This window comes from Lissotriton vulgaris, chromosome 8, assembly GCF_964263255.1.
Source record: "Lissotriton vulgaris chromosome 8, aLisVul1.2, whole genome shotgun sequence".
NCBI lineage: Eukaryota > Metazoa > Chordata > Amphibia > Caudata > Salamandridae > Lissotriton > Lissotriton vulgaris.
In genome coordinates this window covers 465,970,372-465,989,231 of record NC_141696.1, presented here as the reverse complement: position 1 = coordinate 465,989,231, position 18,860 = coordinate 465,970,372, and the positions used below count along the sequence as shown (strand labels likewise).

General features: G+C 44.5%; 1 protein-coding gene across 3 annotated transcripts in view; it reads left to right on the top strand.

Moving 5' to 3' along the window:
- LOC147697185 (interleukin-5 receptor subunit alpha-like) overlaps positions 1 to 18,860 on the top strand; it is a 360,931-nt gene that overhangs the window by 263,624 nt on the left and 78,447 nt on the right. For all 3 annotated transcript variants that reach the window (XM_086934250.1, XM_086934252.1, XM_086934251.1), the window contains one exon: positions 16,584 to 16,717. In XM_086934250.1, the coding sequence (XP_086790376.1) occupies positions 16,584 to 16,717 (134 nt within the window). The remainder of the gene's footprint in view (positions 1 to 16,583; positions 16,718 to 18,860) is intronic.

Here is an 18,860-nt window from a genome sequence, read left to right as displayed (position 1 = left end):
CACTGCTGTTGTGATTCTGGCTGAGACTGAAGTCCTTTTTTTGTTGCGGAACAGTAAACCGTGACACTGCTGAATCAATCAAGTGACGATGTGAGCCTTTTCAAAAGACCCTTATCCCATGGCTGTTGTCCATCTTGCGTTATACAATCCAGACCTATTTTTTCCTGTACTTTAGCATATACCCACAGTAGACATTTGGTTAGCCCTTCACAAGCTTTGAAAACTTGGCTCTTCGGCCTCCTTAGTGTTCACTGTCCAGTCAGTTCATTCTTTACAGGTTGGAAGCGCTGCTAGCGCCAGGACACTTCCTTTGGGGGTAGCTGCGCGCTCTACAAGCTCCAATAATGATAATAATAATATTAATAATAACTGAATGGATTTGGCATCTGTTATAGGGATCACTGACAGAATAGCAAAAACACAAGTATCACATGGACAGACTATTGTGTCAAAAATATCAAATACCAAAATGTTGAGAAGGCAAGTGCAAATAGCTAAGTATAGATTTACTATTCTTAACTCCACATCTGTGTACCTTGAAGATATATATATTGTGACGGTACATATATGTGGAGTTATATATAGTAAAACTTTCCTAACCTTTAGAAACTTACCTTCACAATATTTTTGTCCTCCATATTCTCCATACACCTGTCCCAAAGGCCAAAAACCTCGGGATTACCTTTGACTGCAGACTGATGTTTGACAGCCAAATCAACTGCCTTTCTTCCAGCGTCTGGTTTATTCTTAAAATGATAGTGCCTTTATTCCTCCTGAGGCTCTAAAAACAGTGGTAACTGCTCTCGCCATCTCCAGATTGGATGATGGCAATGCACTTTATTTGGGGATCCAAAGTCAATTCCTGAAAAAGATACAACGACTGCAGAATGCAGCAGCCAGATTGATTTTGGATATACCTAAATATGAGTCCATTTCTAAACAGCTGGATGTTCTGCACTGGCTACCAGTCAAAAAAAGAATAGTATTCAAAGCCTTGTGTATCACCTTCAAAGCACTCAAGGGGAAAGGCCCCTCGTACTTTACAGCGCTTTTAAAATACTACGCTCCGTCTAGGAACCTCAGATCTACCCAATAAAAACTGTTGCAAATTCCGAGGTTCAAACAAGTACGATGGGGAGGCAGGAGTTTCCTGCTAAGATCTGCCAAATCCTGGAATCTTCTACCATTAGTAATCAAAAACAGTGTAGATCTGAAAACATTCAGGAAAGCAGTAAAACCATGGTTATTTCAATCGACCTCTAACGCTCACTCACATGCTAACCTCTATAAATCTAAAAATCAAATCAAATATTCTTGACACAATATTTTGTCTGCACAATATTGTTTCTCAAATATTTTGTCTGCACGCCCAATTATAGATCGCTGCTGTGGATTTGATGAATTTCCTCCCAATTATTGCCCTTGCCCCTGAACAGGATTTTTTTTTAGTCTTGCAGTATTATTCTAAAACTGCATTTTTATGGGTCAGAAAGTAGATTATTCAAAACCACCAATGACAATAAACCAACAAAAACATCTTGTTGTTAACCCATTGCATGCTCATGACGGCCCCCCGCCATCATGCGTCACGGTGGGCATGTGTGGAGGACGGCCTGGGGCCGTCCAAATCCCGCCCACTTTTAAAAACGCCCGCACAGCGCGAATATTCGCTGCGCATGTAAGGGTTAAAGATACCGAAGATTACTTGGTTCTTGATACAAATGCCTCGGTATTAGCTGTGAATGTTGGAATTACGTTATCTGAAGAAGTCATGCCTCATCTGTGATCTGACATGCGGAACTGCATTAGGTACTACAGCTTGATTACAGGATGGACATACGTCAGGCCCCATGTACCACTAATAATTATCTAGTTTACTGCAACTTTCTAGGAAAGAGATTTTAGTAACCACATAAGGCAATCCAGCCTGCCACTGAAAAGAAAATATTCTGACTCCAGTGACCTCTAATAACGATCTAAGGTAATTTGTACGAAAAAAGCAGCAGCGGATCTTAAAGTGCCGCACCTAAACTCCAGTTCCAATAAATCAATGTTTAAATATATTTTTCGCTCTGTGCTGCCAACCCCGACACCAGCTGCTGTTTGGCGTCGCTGTGCTCTCCAGATCAGTTAAACAATTTTTTCATGCTCATGGGGGCGCACCAAAATAGAAGTCCAAAGAAATAAGTAGAAAAGATGTTCTTTATTTATTTTTGTCCGTTTAAAATACACATCATCAGTAGAATATGCAACGAGTTCAGCCAACGCGTTTCACTCCCTACCAAGGAGTTTCTTCAGGGCTTAAGTTCATGCAGATTCTGTCAACCCTTATTTCTTCACGTTTCCAGAGAACCTGGAACCAGCCATGCCGATACGCTGAGACCGAACGTCTAATCATACAGCATCACAACAACCTTGCACTAATACGGCCAGGGATGATATAAAGTGGACCAATTGAACCGACTTATGGGCAAAAGATATCAAGTCTCTGGAAACGTGAAGAAATAAGACAAAACGGACAAAAATAAATAAAGAACATCTTTTCTACTTATTTCTTTGGGCTTCTATTTTGGTGCGCCCCCATGAGCATGAAAAAAAACGATCTAAGGTAATGCACACCACCAGGACAAGATTTATTTTCATTGCAAGGATCTCCAGTGACAAACTAAGAAACTGCGGCCTTCTACAGAATAGAATTTGTGCCTGCTTCCAGGGACAGTGTTTTGATTGGAAGAGTTTTATGCAGATTTATATAGCGCGAACTCGACCCGAAAGTATCGGAGCGCTTTACATGAGAACCGGTTACATTACACAAGGACAGATTCAGGCACGGGGACATTAAGTGATTTGCCCAGAATCACAGGATGTGGACGTGACCCCGTGGCTCGAACCTTGGTTTCCAGCACCAAAGTCGGCAATCTAGCCGGCGGACCACGGGGCATATTATCAAGGACCAGTGTTAAAATTATCGCCGGTTTATCGGCAGAAAACTGCTGATAAAACGGCGATAATGGGCTTGATAATACGCCCTTGTTAATTCTCATAGAAACCCATGTTCTGATGTTAACATGGGCTTCTATGGGAATTAACAAAGGCGTATTATCAAGTCCATTATCGCCGTTTTATCTGCAGTTTCAGTTTCCTGCCGATAAAACGGCGATAATTTTAACACTGGTCCTTGATAATATGCCCCCACATCCTTCTACTGCTAAGGACGTAGTTTGTGAATGACAACCTAAGGAACTACCCCCGTCTTCTGAAAAGGATTTTTGTCTGGCTCCAGGGAACCTTTTTCAGAACATATTAGTTTCTGACCCCAGTGAACTAGTAACGACCTAGGATACTGGAAGTACTGCAGCCTGCCAGAGCAAGGACATATGTCTGATTTAATGGATATCTAGTAACTTGGACTGGTTCCATTTTCATTTACAAGCCTGACCTTTTGGCTCTGGCAATGCTTTTTAAAAAGCAAAAACGAGGCCTAGTGACTTTGCAAATGTGTGTTTGAAGTGCAAATAATGTATTGTTGGGAATGCCTTCCCTGTTAAACATGTGGGTTTGTCTATGCATTCTTTCTCCTTCATAAACCTCTTTTCGTTATTTTCTCTGCTTTGATTGTGGAGGATGAAATGAATGCGCAGCAGAAGAGGCAAACAAAGTAAAGTCAGATACAAAATGTCGCTGTGGTAAATCAGGGTAGGGCAGCAGTAATGTCTTAGTCATTTAGAATTGTCACAGGCATGTTTTGGACCTGGCCTTTTCATCAAATTTTTTATCTTTCCTTTTTAGGTCTCACTTACAGATATATTTCGATGTCTGTCGTTGACAGTTCTTCTATTGTAACTAATCCCTTAACATATACTTAAAATGTGCTTTGTTTCAGTCCGATGAAATCATCTGCTTTTCAGTGGCGGCCGGTAAAAATGAAGGGTGGTGAGGCTGGTGGGGTCGTGCAGGAGGAGTTCCACGGAGGGGCTTTGAATATGTTAAAACAAAAAATTGTAATTACCTTTTGCCATCGGCCGCTCCAGCGTCGCATCTCCTCTCACTGCCTCTCCCATTCCTGCCTGCTGGTCCAAGCAGCCCCTGGGACAGACTCCCAGCTAATCCCTATGCTACAGAGCAGCGCGGGATTGGTCTGAGCAGACAGAAAAGATGCCCTGCTCAGACCAGTGAGTCTGTGGGGCTCTCCAGCCAGCTGTTCATTGCAGCTGGGCTGGAGAAAACCTAAGTGCGCATGCGTGTATTGGTCGGCGTGAGATGGTCAGCCAAAACACATGTGCGCACTTACGAAGTGGAGTGCACTAGCACGCCTCCTGCCCCCTCCCATGACTCGGCCTGCCCCTCCCAACATCACTGGCGAAGAACGCTGGTGAAGAACCGGGAAATGTAAATAGAAACGATGCAAGGATATTGTTTTAAATTACATTTATTAGCTCTGAGCCAGGCAGTGGGGCGACGCTCCTCTGACATTTCTGCGTTCTTCCTCTTTCGGTTTGGGGCATTGTCAATCAGATCTTATATCAGCATGGATTGGCTAGCTCAACTTTTTCTGTTGGCTTGTTGCAGGTCCTTCTGTCTCCAATGGAGTTGGTGCACTGAACAAGGGACTATTTTCTCATACTTTGTCACTTTTCTGTCTATAATATCAAGGGTACATTAGCTCCTCATCCTTGAAGTCACTCATTTGTGTGTTCCCCAATTCCTGTTCCCCCCAACCCTATAACTGTCATCAGCTACTGGTGAGGTGGGTGGCCATCTTTGAATACTGATAAAGTAGAGCAACCACCATTCCAAGATGGCAGTCCATGAGTCTGCATATCTGCGCACACATGCAAAGCTGATTTGGAGTGGTTTTTTTGCTATACTTTAAAACATGTCATAATTACATTCAGATCACATTTATACCATACCACTGGGTTGGGTGTGAGCCACAAATGTATTATCATTTCCCTGGTTCCATGTGGGGCTGATTCAATATTCATATTCATGCATAGTGCTTTTTGGACACATCTGCTTTAATGAAGAAGGAATGAAAAACACAGCTGATGATGTTCACTGGACATTCACAGAACGAAAACCACCTTCCACGCATGAGAATACCACAGCATGCATAATCCAAAATTAAAAACAGTGCTAGATTTATCGCCATCTCTGCTATGGAGTGCACACATGCCAACATTTTAGAACAGGCAAATGGGAGATTTAAAAAATAAAAGTCTGGGAATGTGTTTTCCCATTAATTTATACTAAAGCAGAAGCACTTTTAGGCCACAAAAAGTTAAAAATATAACATTTTTGCCTCAAAAAATCACACGAGTCTTGAGGTTCCGTGACAATTGTAAGTGGTGTTTTCGACTCGTACGAATATGGTCGAGTCTGGTATCTATGAACCGCAAATGACGAGTTTAGTAAGTGTGCGCAGTTTCGCTGTGCTAACCTAAACGATTCGTCTGTTACGTGGGTATTTTTATCTGTACCCACGGGTTCCATCTTAGATACGGCATCCATTTTGTCTCTTGCCCTCAAGTAGCCAGCGAACGGACGTTGTCCGCTTCGCGACCCTGGGACTCCCAAGATATTTACGAAAGACACATGTTCTTTGTAAGTGTCTTTATGATGAGGGAGATGCTACTGTAAAGCAGATGGCGCCACTCGAGGCTCATCTTGCTGCACGGACTTATTGTCTTAGCCGTGCATCTCATTAGGCACGTCCCTTTGATGCCCGTATCTCGTGTTTCTCGATGCCCCCCCCTTTTTACACCCTTTCCGATCTCCCCACTGTCTCCGTCTTCCTCTACACCTGTTCCTGTTCCTATTTCGATCTGTTTATTACCGATTGGAATGCACTAATGTTGGGAAGATGGGTTTTTACAGTTGGGAACCGCCAAATGTTTCCGCACTTATGTTCCGGACCTTATGTGTATCAAAGTGACCAAAGCGACCCCTCTGGGGGATGATTGTGGGAACCGGGTCATAAACTTTTGTGTTCAATGTAACCCTATGGGGAAATTGTGTATAAAAGGAGCGATTCACAGAACCAATTTGAAGCAGTCTCCCCAAGTTGCACGTGTGTTGCTTGTCGTGACTACTGTATTCCCTGCAGTAATAAACCTTGAATCTTTGACGCCGAAGGAAGTGTCCCGTGTCTCTGTGATTCGTACGCCGGAGCAGGTTACCCACAAAGGTTTCAGGTGTTTTGCCCTGGCACCGCTGGGTCCTAAATAACCCAGTCCTTCAGTTGGCGCCCAACGTGGGGCTTGCATCAGTGGTACCGGTCCAAGCCCGACGATCGTGAGGAACTTTGTGTGAAATCTCCGAGGGAAGGTGCACCCCGCTTCATCGATCCTGTTGTCGAGATAAGTGGCCCGAAGACTTTTCCCGCGAAGATTCCCGCCTCCTGACGGCTGCGACGGACTGCTGCCCTGACTGTAGACCTGTTTTGGCGCCTGGCGTAGACCTTGGTAGAGCGAGACGATTGACGGGCCTTCCTGGTGACGCCATTGATCTTTGAGTTAAGTATTTGTGGGTCGCTCCCAGAGTCCTTGGTTGTTGACACTTTAGTGAGTGTTTTTGTTGTTGACGCTGTGAGAGTGTTTTTGTCGATGACACTTTTCTAGCGTTTTTGTTGTTGTTGTGTTGTTTGACGACTGCAGCCGCCAAAAACCGAGGGTTTTGTTCTTTGCTGGGACTTGGTAAATCCCGTAACCCTTGAAGTTTGTGAAACTCGGCTAGTGTGCAAGATGCCTGGTCGCAGTACTTTGTTTAGTTGCTTTAGACCTTGTGGTACGGATTCCCGACTGGAGGACTCGTGTCCGATACCTCCGGTTGGAACTCCCACTTATGAACTATACAGTAAACACGGGCTAGGCCCGATTACTTTTAATGATTATTGGATCAAATATACGAAGAAGGACGGTGACCTTCGTTGGCCACCTCATGGTAGCTTCGAGGCCCCGATCTTAGATAATCTAGAGATTAAATTGTTCGAAAGAAAGTCAAGGCCGGCCATGTTTGATGCCTTTCGGTTGTGGCGTAAAGAAGCCCGACAGAAAGAAATCAGACAGACTAAACGAAATCAGCGAGATAATGTTGCTACTATAGTGAAGAAAGCAGAGCAATTTCAGCGTGACAAGGAGGTTAAGGATAAGGAAGTGTTTGATAGACTACAGCGTATGACCGTGGATAAATGTTATCCAGCTTTGCCTACGGAGTCGGAAAAGAAGGAAGAGCCAGTTGAGGATCCTTTAATGTCTTATCTTATGAAGTCGCCACCTCCGTATGTACAGGGTACCGCAGCTCCCGTGGTTCCTGCTGCACCTATTCCTCCGCCTATTCTTCCTGTGCCTGTTCCTCAACCTGCACCCGCTCTTCCGACTGTTCCTGCTCCTTTGCCTACTGCTATCCCTACTGCTCCTCCGCTTCCACATACTCCTGCTCCCGCTACTGCTCCTGTTTTATTAACTCCTGCTGTTGCTACTGTTTCTACTCCTTCACTTGTTAGCCCTGTGTCCTATACTTCTCCCTCTACACGTTCTCGTAATTCTCCTCTTGCGGCCAGTTTCTTTCATTCGCTCGGACCTGTTCATGGGTCCGCTGGTTCCGATGGTCCTCAGAGACGTAGTCAGCTTCCTGGTAACAGAGAACATGTTGCGCTATATAATATGGCGATGGGTTGGATGGTGAACCCTCTTAGAAGTCCACCACGTGTTGTGCTCGAAACGTTTTGTCAATTCAATATACCAACCCAAAGATACGTGTTCGATGAAATGTGTAAGTTCCTTCGCGATCAGATATCGGCTGATGCGCCTGACGAGGTGCTGGCCGCTTTGTCTGATCTTCAGCTTCAGTTCTCGAACGGACTGATAGTGGATACCAACGTTCGACGTGCTGTTGAGCGGTTGCTATCTTTCCGTCCCGCTCCCATACCCCAAGCCTTATTTGTTGAGGATGTTGAAAGATTGCCAGATGAATCTGGTCAATTTCCTATGCGCGAAGTTCCGCCGGTATGGATGCCAGCTGACCCTAATGCTCACCCTCCGAAATTGGCGCATTTCCAGAGAGTATGGATACATCTCCCATGGAAACGCTCAGAAGTGTTACAGGTGAAGCAATCTTTGCCTGACCCTCGCAAAAATCCTACAGGGTATTACAAGGAATTATCGCAGCTCGTAGATGCTACAATAATGAATCTTACCGATATTGATATGTTGTTCGGCAATGTCGTACCGCAACCGGTATGGGCTAAGATTCGTCAGGAAAATCATCCGAATGAATTGGGTGGTGATTGGGCGGCCATTATAGCGGCTGATGGGTTACAAACTGGTGGTGCTAAACCCGACCAGTTGATTGCTGCTCTTCCTCAGCGAATAATAACGTTAATGAAAACTCTTATGCCAGCTATGAGGGTATTTTGGGACAAATTATCAGCTTGTAAGCAAAAGAAGGACGAGAGTGTTTCCGACTTCTTTACGAGGTTCGAGGAAGCATTCATCGACCATAGTGGTCAGGATATGGGCACTGAGGGTGGTCAAAGGTTATTCGTGGACAAATTTGTCTCTAACTTATTGCCCGATTTGAGCAATAAATTAAAGAATTCAGAGAGTGCGTGGGCCGTTTCTACTTCAGCTTAGATATTGGCCACAGCACAATATTATGAGAACAGAGAGAAAGAAGAGAACGACCGCGCTGATAAAAAGACGAAAGAGCTTAAGACTAAAGTGTTGCTTCAACAAGCATATCCTCCACGTTCAAATCAGAATGCATCCCAACAGAATAGATCGCAGTCGCAATCGAATCGATCGCAGCCGCGTAATGATTCCTCCTCCCAAAGATCATCGTTAGGGTACAATCAATGTGCTTATTGTAGACAGGAGGGACACATTAAATTCAATTGCCCTGTTCTGAATGATCGCAATAGTGGTAATTTGTCTAAAGGAGGTCGTGGTGGTTCGCATCAGGTGTCACGCGGTAGGGGTCGTGGCGCTCAGAATGATCGTTCCGATAACCCTTCTAATTCTAATAACTGTTTTGATCAACGTGGATCATCGCAAGGACGATCTGCGCAGTATAATGTAGATGATTATTACGTCGATCAGGGAACTGACGACAGTAATTACTAGGACAGCCAAAGACAAGGAGAGGGAGTGGTATCAGTTCCGGTTGATCAGAGAGGGCCTTACGTCGCAGTTGCTACATTGGGCGTCGTTGAGCCTTTTCTGTTGGACACTGGTGCAGCGAAAAGTTCTATTATGCATTCGAAACTCCCTGGCGCACCTTTGTCTGGCTTAACAAATGTCTCCGTTGGATTCTCTGGCGCCCCCGTTAGCAATCCAGTTTCGCGCCCTTTGCCCCTTACAATTGGGCCACGTGAGCTTCAAGCTCCGTTAATTTTGACTACTGGTTGTGGTGAAAATCTTTTGGGCCTGGATTTGCTTAAACGTTTATATGCAACTCTGTATTGTTCTCCTGCGGGTGTAAAGCTTACGTTAGGAGAGAGGGTTGTCTCTCCTATGTATTTGTCTCTCGATAAGCTTCCACCGGAATTGAGTTCTCTTCCTGCGTCTTTGTGGGCAACAGGTCCCAACGATGTGGGCCTACTTGACATCTCCCCTTATGTTGTTCAGTTGAAATCTAATGTGCGATTGCCACGTATTCCCCAGTATCGTATCTCTCTTGATGGTGAACGAGCATTGTTAGCGATCATTTATGATCTGATCGAGAAAGATGTTATTGAAGAGACTCGGGGAAACGTGTGCAACAGCCCTGTACTGCCCATCCTTAAACGTACTGATCCTTCAAAGCCACCTGTTTATCGTTTTGTTATCGATTTACGGGAAGTAAATAAAATTGTGGTTCCTCAGTTCCCCGTTGTGCCTGACATCACGGCGCTACTGACTCTGATTCCAGCTTCTGCATCGTGGTTTTCGGTGATTGACTTAAAGAATGCGTTCTTTAGCATCCCGATTGCCGAGGAGAGCAGAGACCTTTTCGGTTTCTCTCTCGGTGGACGCAGCTTCCGGTTCAAGCGCGCTCCTCAGGGCTACTGTGAAAGTCCATCGATTTACAGTCAAGCCTTGAAGGGTCAACTGGATGCGTTTAGGTTGCCGGTCGGTGCGGCCTTAATCCAATACGTCGACAACTTATTGGTGGCTGCCGATACTCAGGACATTTGCAAAATTGCTACGGTGTCATTGCTGCAACATCTCTGTGAATTGAATCATAAGGTGTCCCCTTCTAAACTCCAATATTGTTGTCAAGAAGTAACCTATCTAGGTCACTTATTGTCAAAGGAGGGAAGGAGGTTGACCCCAGAGAGAATTGCAGCGATTGCGCGAATGGCTGTGCCAAAAACCCAAAGAGATGTGCGTGCCTTTCTAGGTATCACGTCGTACTGCAGGCAATGGATTCCTAATTTTTCATTGCTAGCGAAACCATTGGTGGCTCTTACGTGCAAGGATGTTTCAACTCCTTTACCATGGACGGATGAATGTCAGAAAAGTTTTTCTGAACTGCGTGATTCATTGTGTTCGGCTCCTGTGTTGGGTACTCCCGACTATAGCAAGCCGTTTACATTATATGTTCACGAGCGGGAAGGTTGTGCTTTGAGTGTCTTAACGCAACCTTTTGGTGGTAAACAGCGTCCATGTGCATATTTTTCCTCGACCTTGGACCCAGTAGCTAGAGCATTGCCGAGTTGCTTGAGAGCAACAGCGGCAGCCGCGGTCTCTATCCGACAATCAGCAGGACTGGTCATGGATAATATGCTTACGGTGATGGTTCCGCATGCAGTCGATACTCTTTTGAATCGTACAAAAACCCAGCACTTGACAAGTGCGAGATTGTCTGGGTACGAGCTGACGTTGCTGGCAAGTCATATCCAAATAAAACGTTGTAATGTTCTGAACCCGGCAACTTTGTTACCAATTAGCGCAGAGTCAGATGAAGTAGCAGAACATGATTGCTACTTGAGGACAGAGGAAGAAACAAAAGGTCGAGTGGACCTTAAAAACACTCCATTAGAAGATCCAGATGGTACATTGTATGTGGATGGGTCATGTTTTAAGTTGCCGAATGGCGATGTGACTACCGCTTATGCTGTTGTAACGTTGAATACTGTTGTTGAGACTGCAAGGTTGAATCAGAATTCTGCCCAGGCTGCAGAGTTGATCGCTCTCACTAGAGCGTGCGTGTTAGCAAAAGGGAAACGTGTGAATGTGTTTACCGACAGCCAATATGCATTTGGTGTCGCACATAGTTTTGGACGATTGTGGAGAGAGAGAGGTTTCTTGACGTCGCACGGTACGAAGATACAGCATGGCCAACTTGTGAATGATCTTTTGGATGCACTGACGTTGCCTAAGCAAGTGGCGATTGTTAAATGTAGTGCGCATCGTAAGGTGACGGATGATGTTGGTCGTGGTAATGCGTTTGCAGATGAGATCGCTAAGGAGACTGCCCGGAACCTTAGCACTCGAATGTATGTGACGAGTTCGGTTAGGTGGCCTACAGAATCGAGCATGTGTGAGGACACTATCGAAAGTGTGAAAGAAATTCAGAATGAGGCCACCGAGACTGAAAAGATGAAGTGGAAAGAAAGCACGGGAAAGTTGGATGCGAGTGGTTGTTGGATTGATTTGTCGGATCAGAAAAGATGGTTGTTGCCTGATGCGTATGTGCTGGCCGTTGTGACAATGGCGCATGGGTTAGCACATATTAGCGCGAAAGGTATCTGTAAATTGTTGTCTCCTGTGTGGAAGAATGATGGTATCACGAAATGTGCTGAACGTCTGGTGAAGAATTGTATGGTGTGTATGATGTACAATCCTGGCAAAGGAACCCCAACTCCTCCTGGCAGTTTTGCTCCCCCTTCATGTCCCTTTGAGGTGATCCAATTGGACTTCATCCATATGGAGCGATGCAATAATCTGAAATACGTTTTAGTTGTGGTTTGCGCATTCTCCCGATGGATCGAGGCCTATCCTCTCAAAGACAATACTGCTTTGTCTACTGCGAAAATCCTACTGAAGGAATATTTTCCTCGGTACGGAATGCCTAGAGTCGTGTGGTCAGATAACGGAAGTGAGTTTGTGGGTAGTGTGATGAAGAGTGTGTGTAAGGGCCTTGGAATTAATCAGAAATTCCATAGTGCCAATCATCCCCAGTCAGCTGGTTTGGTTGAAGGGTATAACGGCACCCTTAAATTAAAGCTAGCGAAGATTCAGGCTACGACTGGTCTTTCGTGGCCTGACGCTTTACCTTTAGCATTACTGTCAACTAGGGCGACTGTACACTCCCGAGTAGGGCTTAGTCCCTATGAAATAGTGTTCGGCCGTCCTGCGAATGTGTGGGGGGTTCCTAGGCCAGGAATGTTCTGTGATCTTGAGTACCCAATGTTGATCGATTACCTTCATGACTTGACTGCTAAACTGAGGTTAATTCACCAACAGGTTCACGACGCACTGCCGACGCAGACGGAGGGTCCAGGCCACCAGCTCCAGCCTGGAGATTGGGTGGTGACGCGGAACTTTTCGCGCAAGAAAAACTTGGATCCGAGGTTCACTGGACCCTATCAGGTTCTCCTTGCCACGAGGACTGCTGTTCGTCTCGAGGGGCGTAAGAATTGGGTGCATGCCACCCATACCAAAAAGGTCCCTATCCCTTTGCCGGCAGACCCGTGGGTGAGGAGAGGCATTGCATCAACTGAAACAGAAGGATTGCCGGCGTTTGTACCTTTCAGCGACGCACAGCTTGTTGGAGAATCCTCAGCGCAGCAGAAAGACTCTGATGAACAATTGTCATCAAAAGACTCAAGACCAGAACACTCAACTGATCAGCAGGACGCTGTCTCTTCAACGGATCCTTTGTTTGACGAGCAGACACGTCCTGGGAAAACTCGATACTTTTTCCGATCTCGTACTAAAGACTAATAAACGATCCTGCTTTGCTGTATTGACAACTGCATTATCCCGTTTTCCGTGATCAGTTTTGAACGTTCATATTATTGCAATTATCCCTGTGTATATACATTGAGCTTCATTTTTTTGCTTCCACAGCCGAGAGACATTGTTTTTGCATATATATATTGTGCAATTAAAGGCCGTAGGGCCGCGCGCGTACTTCCTTCTGGATAGTAGGTCTCGACACTAGGTTAAAGACCGTCGGTTCCTGGGAACTCCTAGGGATTGACTATTGCTACACAGAACGAAGTGCGTCAAGAAACGTTGCGGACGGTCGTAGGGAATGGCATTTTCGAAGCTGATGGATTTAGAAGAAGCTCAAGCTCGAAGATTCAAGTTGCAACAACTTAGCCGTACGAAATGTTTTATATTTCAGGTGTTTATGTTATTTTTGACTGTTTCTGCATTATTGGCGGGTGGGGTGTATTACATGATATCTTACTTCTTACCTCCTGTTGTACCTACTCCTACCCCTGATCCTAAACTCACCTCCACTGCTTCTCCTCATTCTTTTCATGTCTTACCCGAACACGAGCAGGCTAGACGTGCAGAATTCCGTAATAATTCCTTTATTCAGCTCCTTCACCAGCATCAGTTAGTGGTTAACACTACTAACTGTTGGGTATGTGGGTTGATGCCACATACTACGGATAAGGGAATTCCATATCTGGTGTTACCGTATAGTTCCCAAGGGTCTGCTCGAGCATTTCAAACAATGTTTCGAAGCGCACTGGGTTTCCACCCCATTCGAGAACCACGTTCCCCCTACTCTGGTCCTACCTCGTATCAAAAACCTTTGTCGATAGCAATAGAGAACTTAGACAGCGATATCTATGATCCCTCGCTTATTCCCGAAGAAGAGGTACAAGCTTACAGGGTCCTGAGTAGAGGCGAGTATAGTGTGTTCACGAGTGAAAAGCAGCTTAAAAGCTCTCCTCCGATATGGGTCGTACCCCAAATTGGTAATTTTTGTTTGATAGGTCGTGGCCGAAGATCGAAAGCCCGACTTGGAGAGAGTGCTTGCACTGAAAATTATATGCTGCCGATGGTCTCGTCCCCTGTGTTTCTGGCTGCCAAGGGTACATACTTTATTTGTCATGATCGTGCATATGCATGGTTGCCCGCTGACTTCATGGGCTCATGCTTCATTGCAAATTTGTTGCCTCCGACGTTCACTGTAGATGCCGATTATCATAAGACTAGAGTTGTGCGAGGCGTAATTAGCCAAGAGGATACTGCCGGTCAAGAGGCAGGAGACTTTTTCAAGGGTTTCCTCCCGTTTTGGGGACCTATGGTTAATAGTAGGAACCTGAGACAGTTGACTCGAGTGGTAGAATCGACAGCTAATATTACTGCCAGTGCCCTTGGTAACATCACCACAGAACTTCAGGCGGATAGACTTATGACGTTACAAAACCGTATGGTTTTAGATGTCATCTTAGCAGATCGAGGTGGGGTATGTAAGGTGATCCATTCGAGCTGCTGCATTTTCATTCCAGATAATGCTCCGACTGTTTATCAAGCCATCTCTAAGTTGCATAAAATCTCTGAATCCATACACGTGGATGTAGGGGATTGGACGCTGCTTGGGTGGTTTTGGGGCTTGATTTCGACTTGGGGTTGGAAGATTCTGATGATTATCGGAGTTGTTGTGGCGTTCCTGTTCACGTGTTGCCTTTGTGTGCAGTGCGGTCCTGCCTTATGTGGCCTCTGTGCTACAACGTGTATGAGACAGCCGCCTGTTACCAATGGGACTCGATTGGACAGAGCTATGCTACAACAACATCTAGATGGTCTGATGAATATCGAGTATGATTCCGACTAGTGCTTGCCTACATGAGGGCAAAAGGAGCGTCTGAGGTTCCGTGACAATTGTAAGTGGTGTTTTCGACTCGTACGAATATGGTCGAGTCTGGTATCTATGAACCGCAAATGACGAGTTTAGTAAGTGTGCGCAGTTTCGCTGTGCTAACCTAAACGATTCGTCTGTTACGTGGGTATTTTTATCTGTACCCACGGGTTCCTTCTTAGATACGGCATCCATTTTGTCTCTTGCCCTCAAGTAGCCAGCGAACGGACGTTGTCCGCTTCGCGACCCTGGGACTCCCAAGATATTTACGAAAGACACATGTTCTTTGTAAGTGTCTTTATGATGAGGGAGATGCTACTGTAAAGCAGATGGCGCCGCTCGAGGCTCATCTTGCTGCACGGACTTATTGTCTTAGCCGTGCATCTCATTAGGCACGTCCCTTTGATGCCCGTATCTCGTGTTTCTCGATGCCCCCCCCCTTTTTACACCCTTTCCGATCTCCCCACTGTCTCCGTCTTCCTCTACACCTGTTCCTGTTCCTATTTCGATCTGTTTATTACCGATTGGAATGCACTAATGTTGGGAAGATGGGTTTTTACAGTTGGGAACCGCCAAATGTTTCCGCACTTATGTTCCGGACCTTATGTGTATCAAAGTGACCAAAGCGACCCCTCTGGGGGATGATTGTGGGAACCGGGTCATAAACTTTTGTGTTCAATGTAACCCTATGGGGAAATTGTGTATAAAAGGAGCGATTCACAGAACCAATTTGAAGCAGTCTCCCCAAGTTGCACGTGTGTTGCTTGTCGTGACTACTGTATTCCCTGCAGTAATAAACCTTGAATCTTTGACGCCGAAGGAAGTGTCCCGTGTCTCTGTGATTCGTACGCCGGAGCAGGTTACCCACGAAGGTTTCAGGTGTTTTGCCCTGGCACCGCTGGGTCCTAAATAACCCAGTCCTTCAGTCTCCCGCCTATGGAAGATGTACCTATTTACAAAAAATTCAAATCTGCTGTGACACCACAGAGATCTATGGATGTGGCCACCTCCTGTGTTGACAATGTTTGAAAAATATTACAGCAAGAAAGGAGATTTCCTTGTTCGAAGGCCATAATAAAATCAGGGTTGTCACTCAGTGACTGCACAATCGTCCCTAGCAAGGCAGTGCCCCTGCACTGCATTATGATGACCCACCCACTGCACTAACTCTCCCACAGTGTTGTGCTATTACACTCGGCACATCAACACCAGTCAACAAGCACTCCACCATCCAAGAGCATTCTAAACTCTAACCACCCCCACAAATACATACCCAACACCCTTTACCAAAGAACCATCGAGTCAAAGTACTACCACCCTACAGCACTGCCAAACAAGCTGTCACTGCTAGCCTAAGTCACTTCACTACTACCCCACACATCAATGCACGCCCTCAGCACTGCACCACCACACCCCTTTACTGCTCTTCCAACCCATCGCACACAGCACTCTATTAACATTTCGCTGGTTCCGTTTGCACATTACAGATAGTGACACGTTTACACCTTGATATGAGTGTCTTACTTTAAATGGGTGTTTCCGATGTGAATTCTTAAACAAGAAATTGCACATCTGCTCTCGCAGAAATAGATTCCATATCACTGATTCTTGTAAATGATAGTTGTCAATTTATTGGAACAACTTTATGTGAATATTCACTACAAGAGAGAACGAATGTACGAATATGTAGGTTTGAAAATCTATGCATGTGCCCTTTAGAGTTAAAAATAGGATGAAATGGTTTCTAACCAAACACATCTCACATCTTTTTTCAGAGATACTAAACCCACCATCCAACATTACAGTGGATCTTAATGAACAGAATCTGGTGGTGCGGTGGGAAAAACCTCGAACAAGTTATTACGCTGAAGATCATTGCTTTAAATATGAGATTTCCATAATGGAAAAGGTAAAATTGAAATACAATCAAATTGTGCACATCTGTTGTAGGGTTCGCGTTTTACCTCTGATGGATACAAGCTGGACATATTCACAGTAAATAGACATGTCATGTTAAATTGTGAAATGGCCCGTCTGAGAGATGCATTTTTGTCTTACATTGTGCTGTCTGTCTGGAGAGGAGATCAACATTTTCAATCCTCTGAACTGCGTGCTTCTTTAGGAATGTTTTCCTAAGTGGTCTGAACGTGAAGTTCTTGGACTGAGATGTCAGACTGGGCTTCACACACTCCACAACACTGAAGGCCGGCCTACCTCATTTAGAGGTGAGTGGACGTCACTTATGTCAGCAAATGAGCCTACTCCAGCTTCACCGCTGACATACTCCTCCGATGGTCGATGGTCCGACGGAATATAGGGGCATATTATCAACAAATAGCACTATTTATCGCTAAGTAGGGTTAGCGGCAATATTTTTATCGCCGCGCATCACCGGATTTTATCGCTGAGATAACGTGCTATTAGCAACGTTTATCTCAAAAGCGATAACATTTCCGGCGATAGCGGCGAAATCCGTGAATATCGCTGAGAATACAGCGATATTCACGCATTATCGCTAACAGGGTCTTAGCCATTATATCCACTTCCCATTGGATATAATGGCTAAGAACTGGTCTGAGCAGGTGTTAGTTTTTGGAGATATTCACGCTTAGCGCAAATATTTCCATCGCTACGCCTGTGTTGGTAATAGGCGATAGCGATGTTAGTGACTGCTTTCAGTCGCTAACATGTTGGATACGCCCACTTTGCATTTCATTAGCGATAAATATTGCTGACATGCAAAGCGGGCCCCAAACCGCTCGCTATCGCCTACAAGCTGTCACTAACTGCTGTCAGCGACAGCTTGCTAATAGGGCGATAGAATTATCACCTCTTAGTGTCTGAAAACGGCTGCTAAAGCGGCGATAATTTCCTATCGCCCCCCTTGATAATATGCCCCTTGGACCTTCGAGGGTTCACATATGTGGCTGTCCACTGGATTTAGAGTGGATGGTGCTATATATATATATTTGTTTTTGCTGTTCGTCATCACTTGGTAAAATTGGGCGGTGAGGGACAGAAAATAGGAAATTATTACCCCCCCACACAATGGGCAGCAAATCACATGGTGTGGGGGCCATTAGTTTTATGTTTTCCAAAAACAGTGCTTTAGGTGTTTGCTATTGAAAAAAAAACTAAACGTTGTAAAAGTTGACAGCCGTCATGTTGTTTTGGTTGAAAAGTTTTGTTTTGACATATATTTAAGTTGTCATTTTAAGTTTCATGCTTATTTTTATGTTTTGTACATATATTTATAATGGTTTATTAATTTATTTTTTTAAGTATTTTTGCATTGATATTAAGATTTTTACATTTATAATTTTTTTGTGTTGAGAATTCAAATGTTACTTTTAATAATGACTTTACATTTATTTTCATTAATTAATATATTCTGACTGAAATGATTTTAAAGTCTTAAACTTTTTGTGCTGCTGGTCAGTTTAGACTGAGAATATTAATTGTCATCCCTCTAAAGTTCGATATTTACCTTACTGTTGCTTAGGTTGGGATGGGAATAGTAAATCCGAAACCCACCTAAATCCAGCCCTACTGTTGCTTGATTTGGAGTAAAAATAGTAAATCTGGTCTCTCTAAAACAGAACACTTTTGCTACCCTTTCTCAGGTTGGATGTGCATGTTTTTATTTAAATTTGTGTTTGATTGGAGTTATACTGTTATGTTTTTTATTTACATGTATTTTTATTGACTATTAGATTGGAGTTAAAATTGTAACAACTGCCCCCTTGTATCTAGGCTGCATTTAATTATATTAAAGTCTGTTGGATTTTATTTATAGTCATTTTTGTGAATCGTTTTATTTTCACCATCATAATTAGAATATTTATTGCTCAAAAAATGCCATAAAAGCTCACATAAATACAGTTCAGTTAAAAATCTTTTAGATCAATAGAAAAGACTTTAAAACACTAATAAAAAGACCCTTTATGGGGGGCGTGGCCTGGTGGTCCAACATGGCGGACACACCTTAGCGAGGCTCCCGATGCCCTTACTGAATACTCCACTAATCCTGCCACATCGGCCCGTGTACTTTT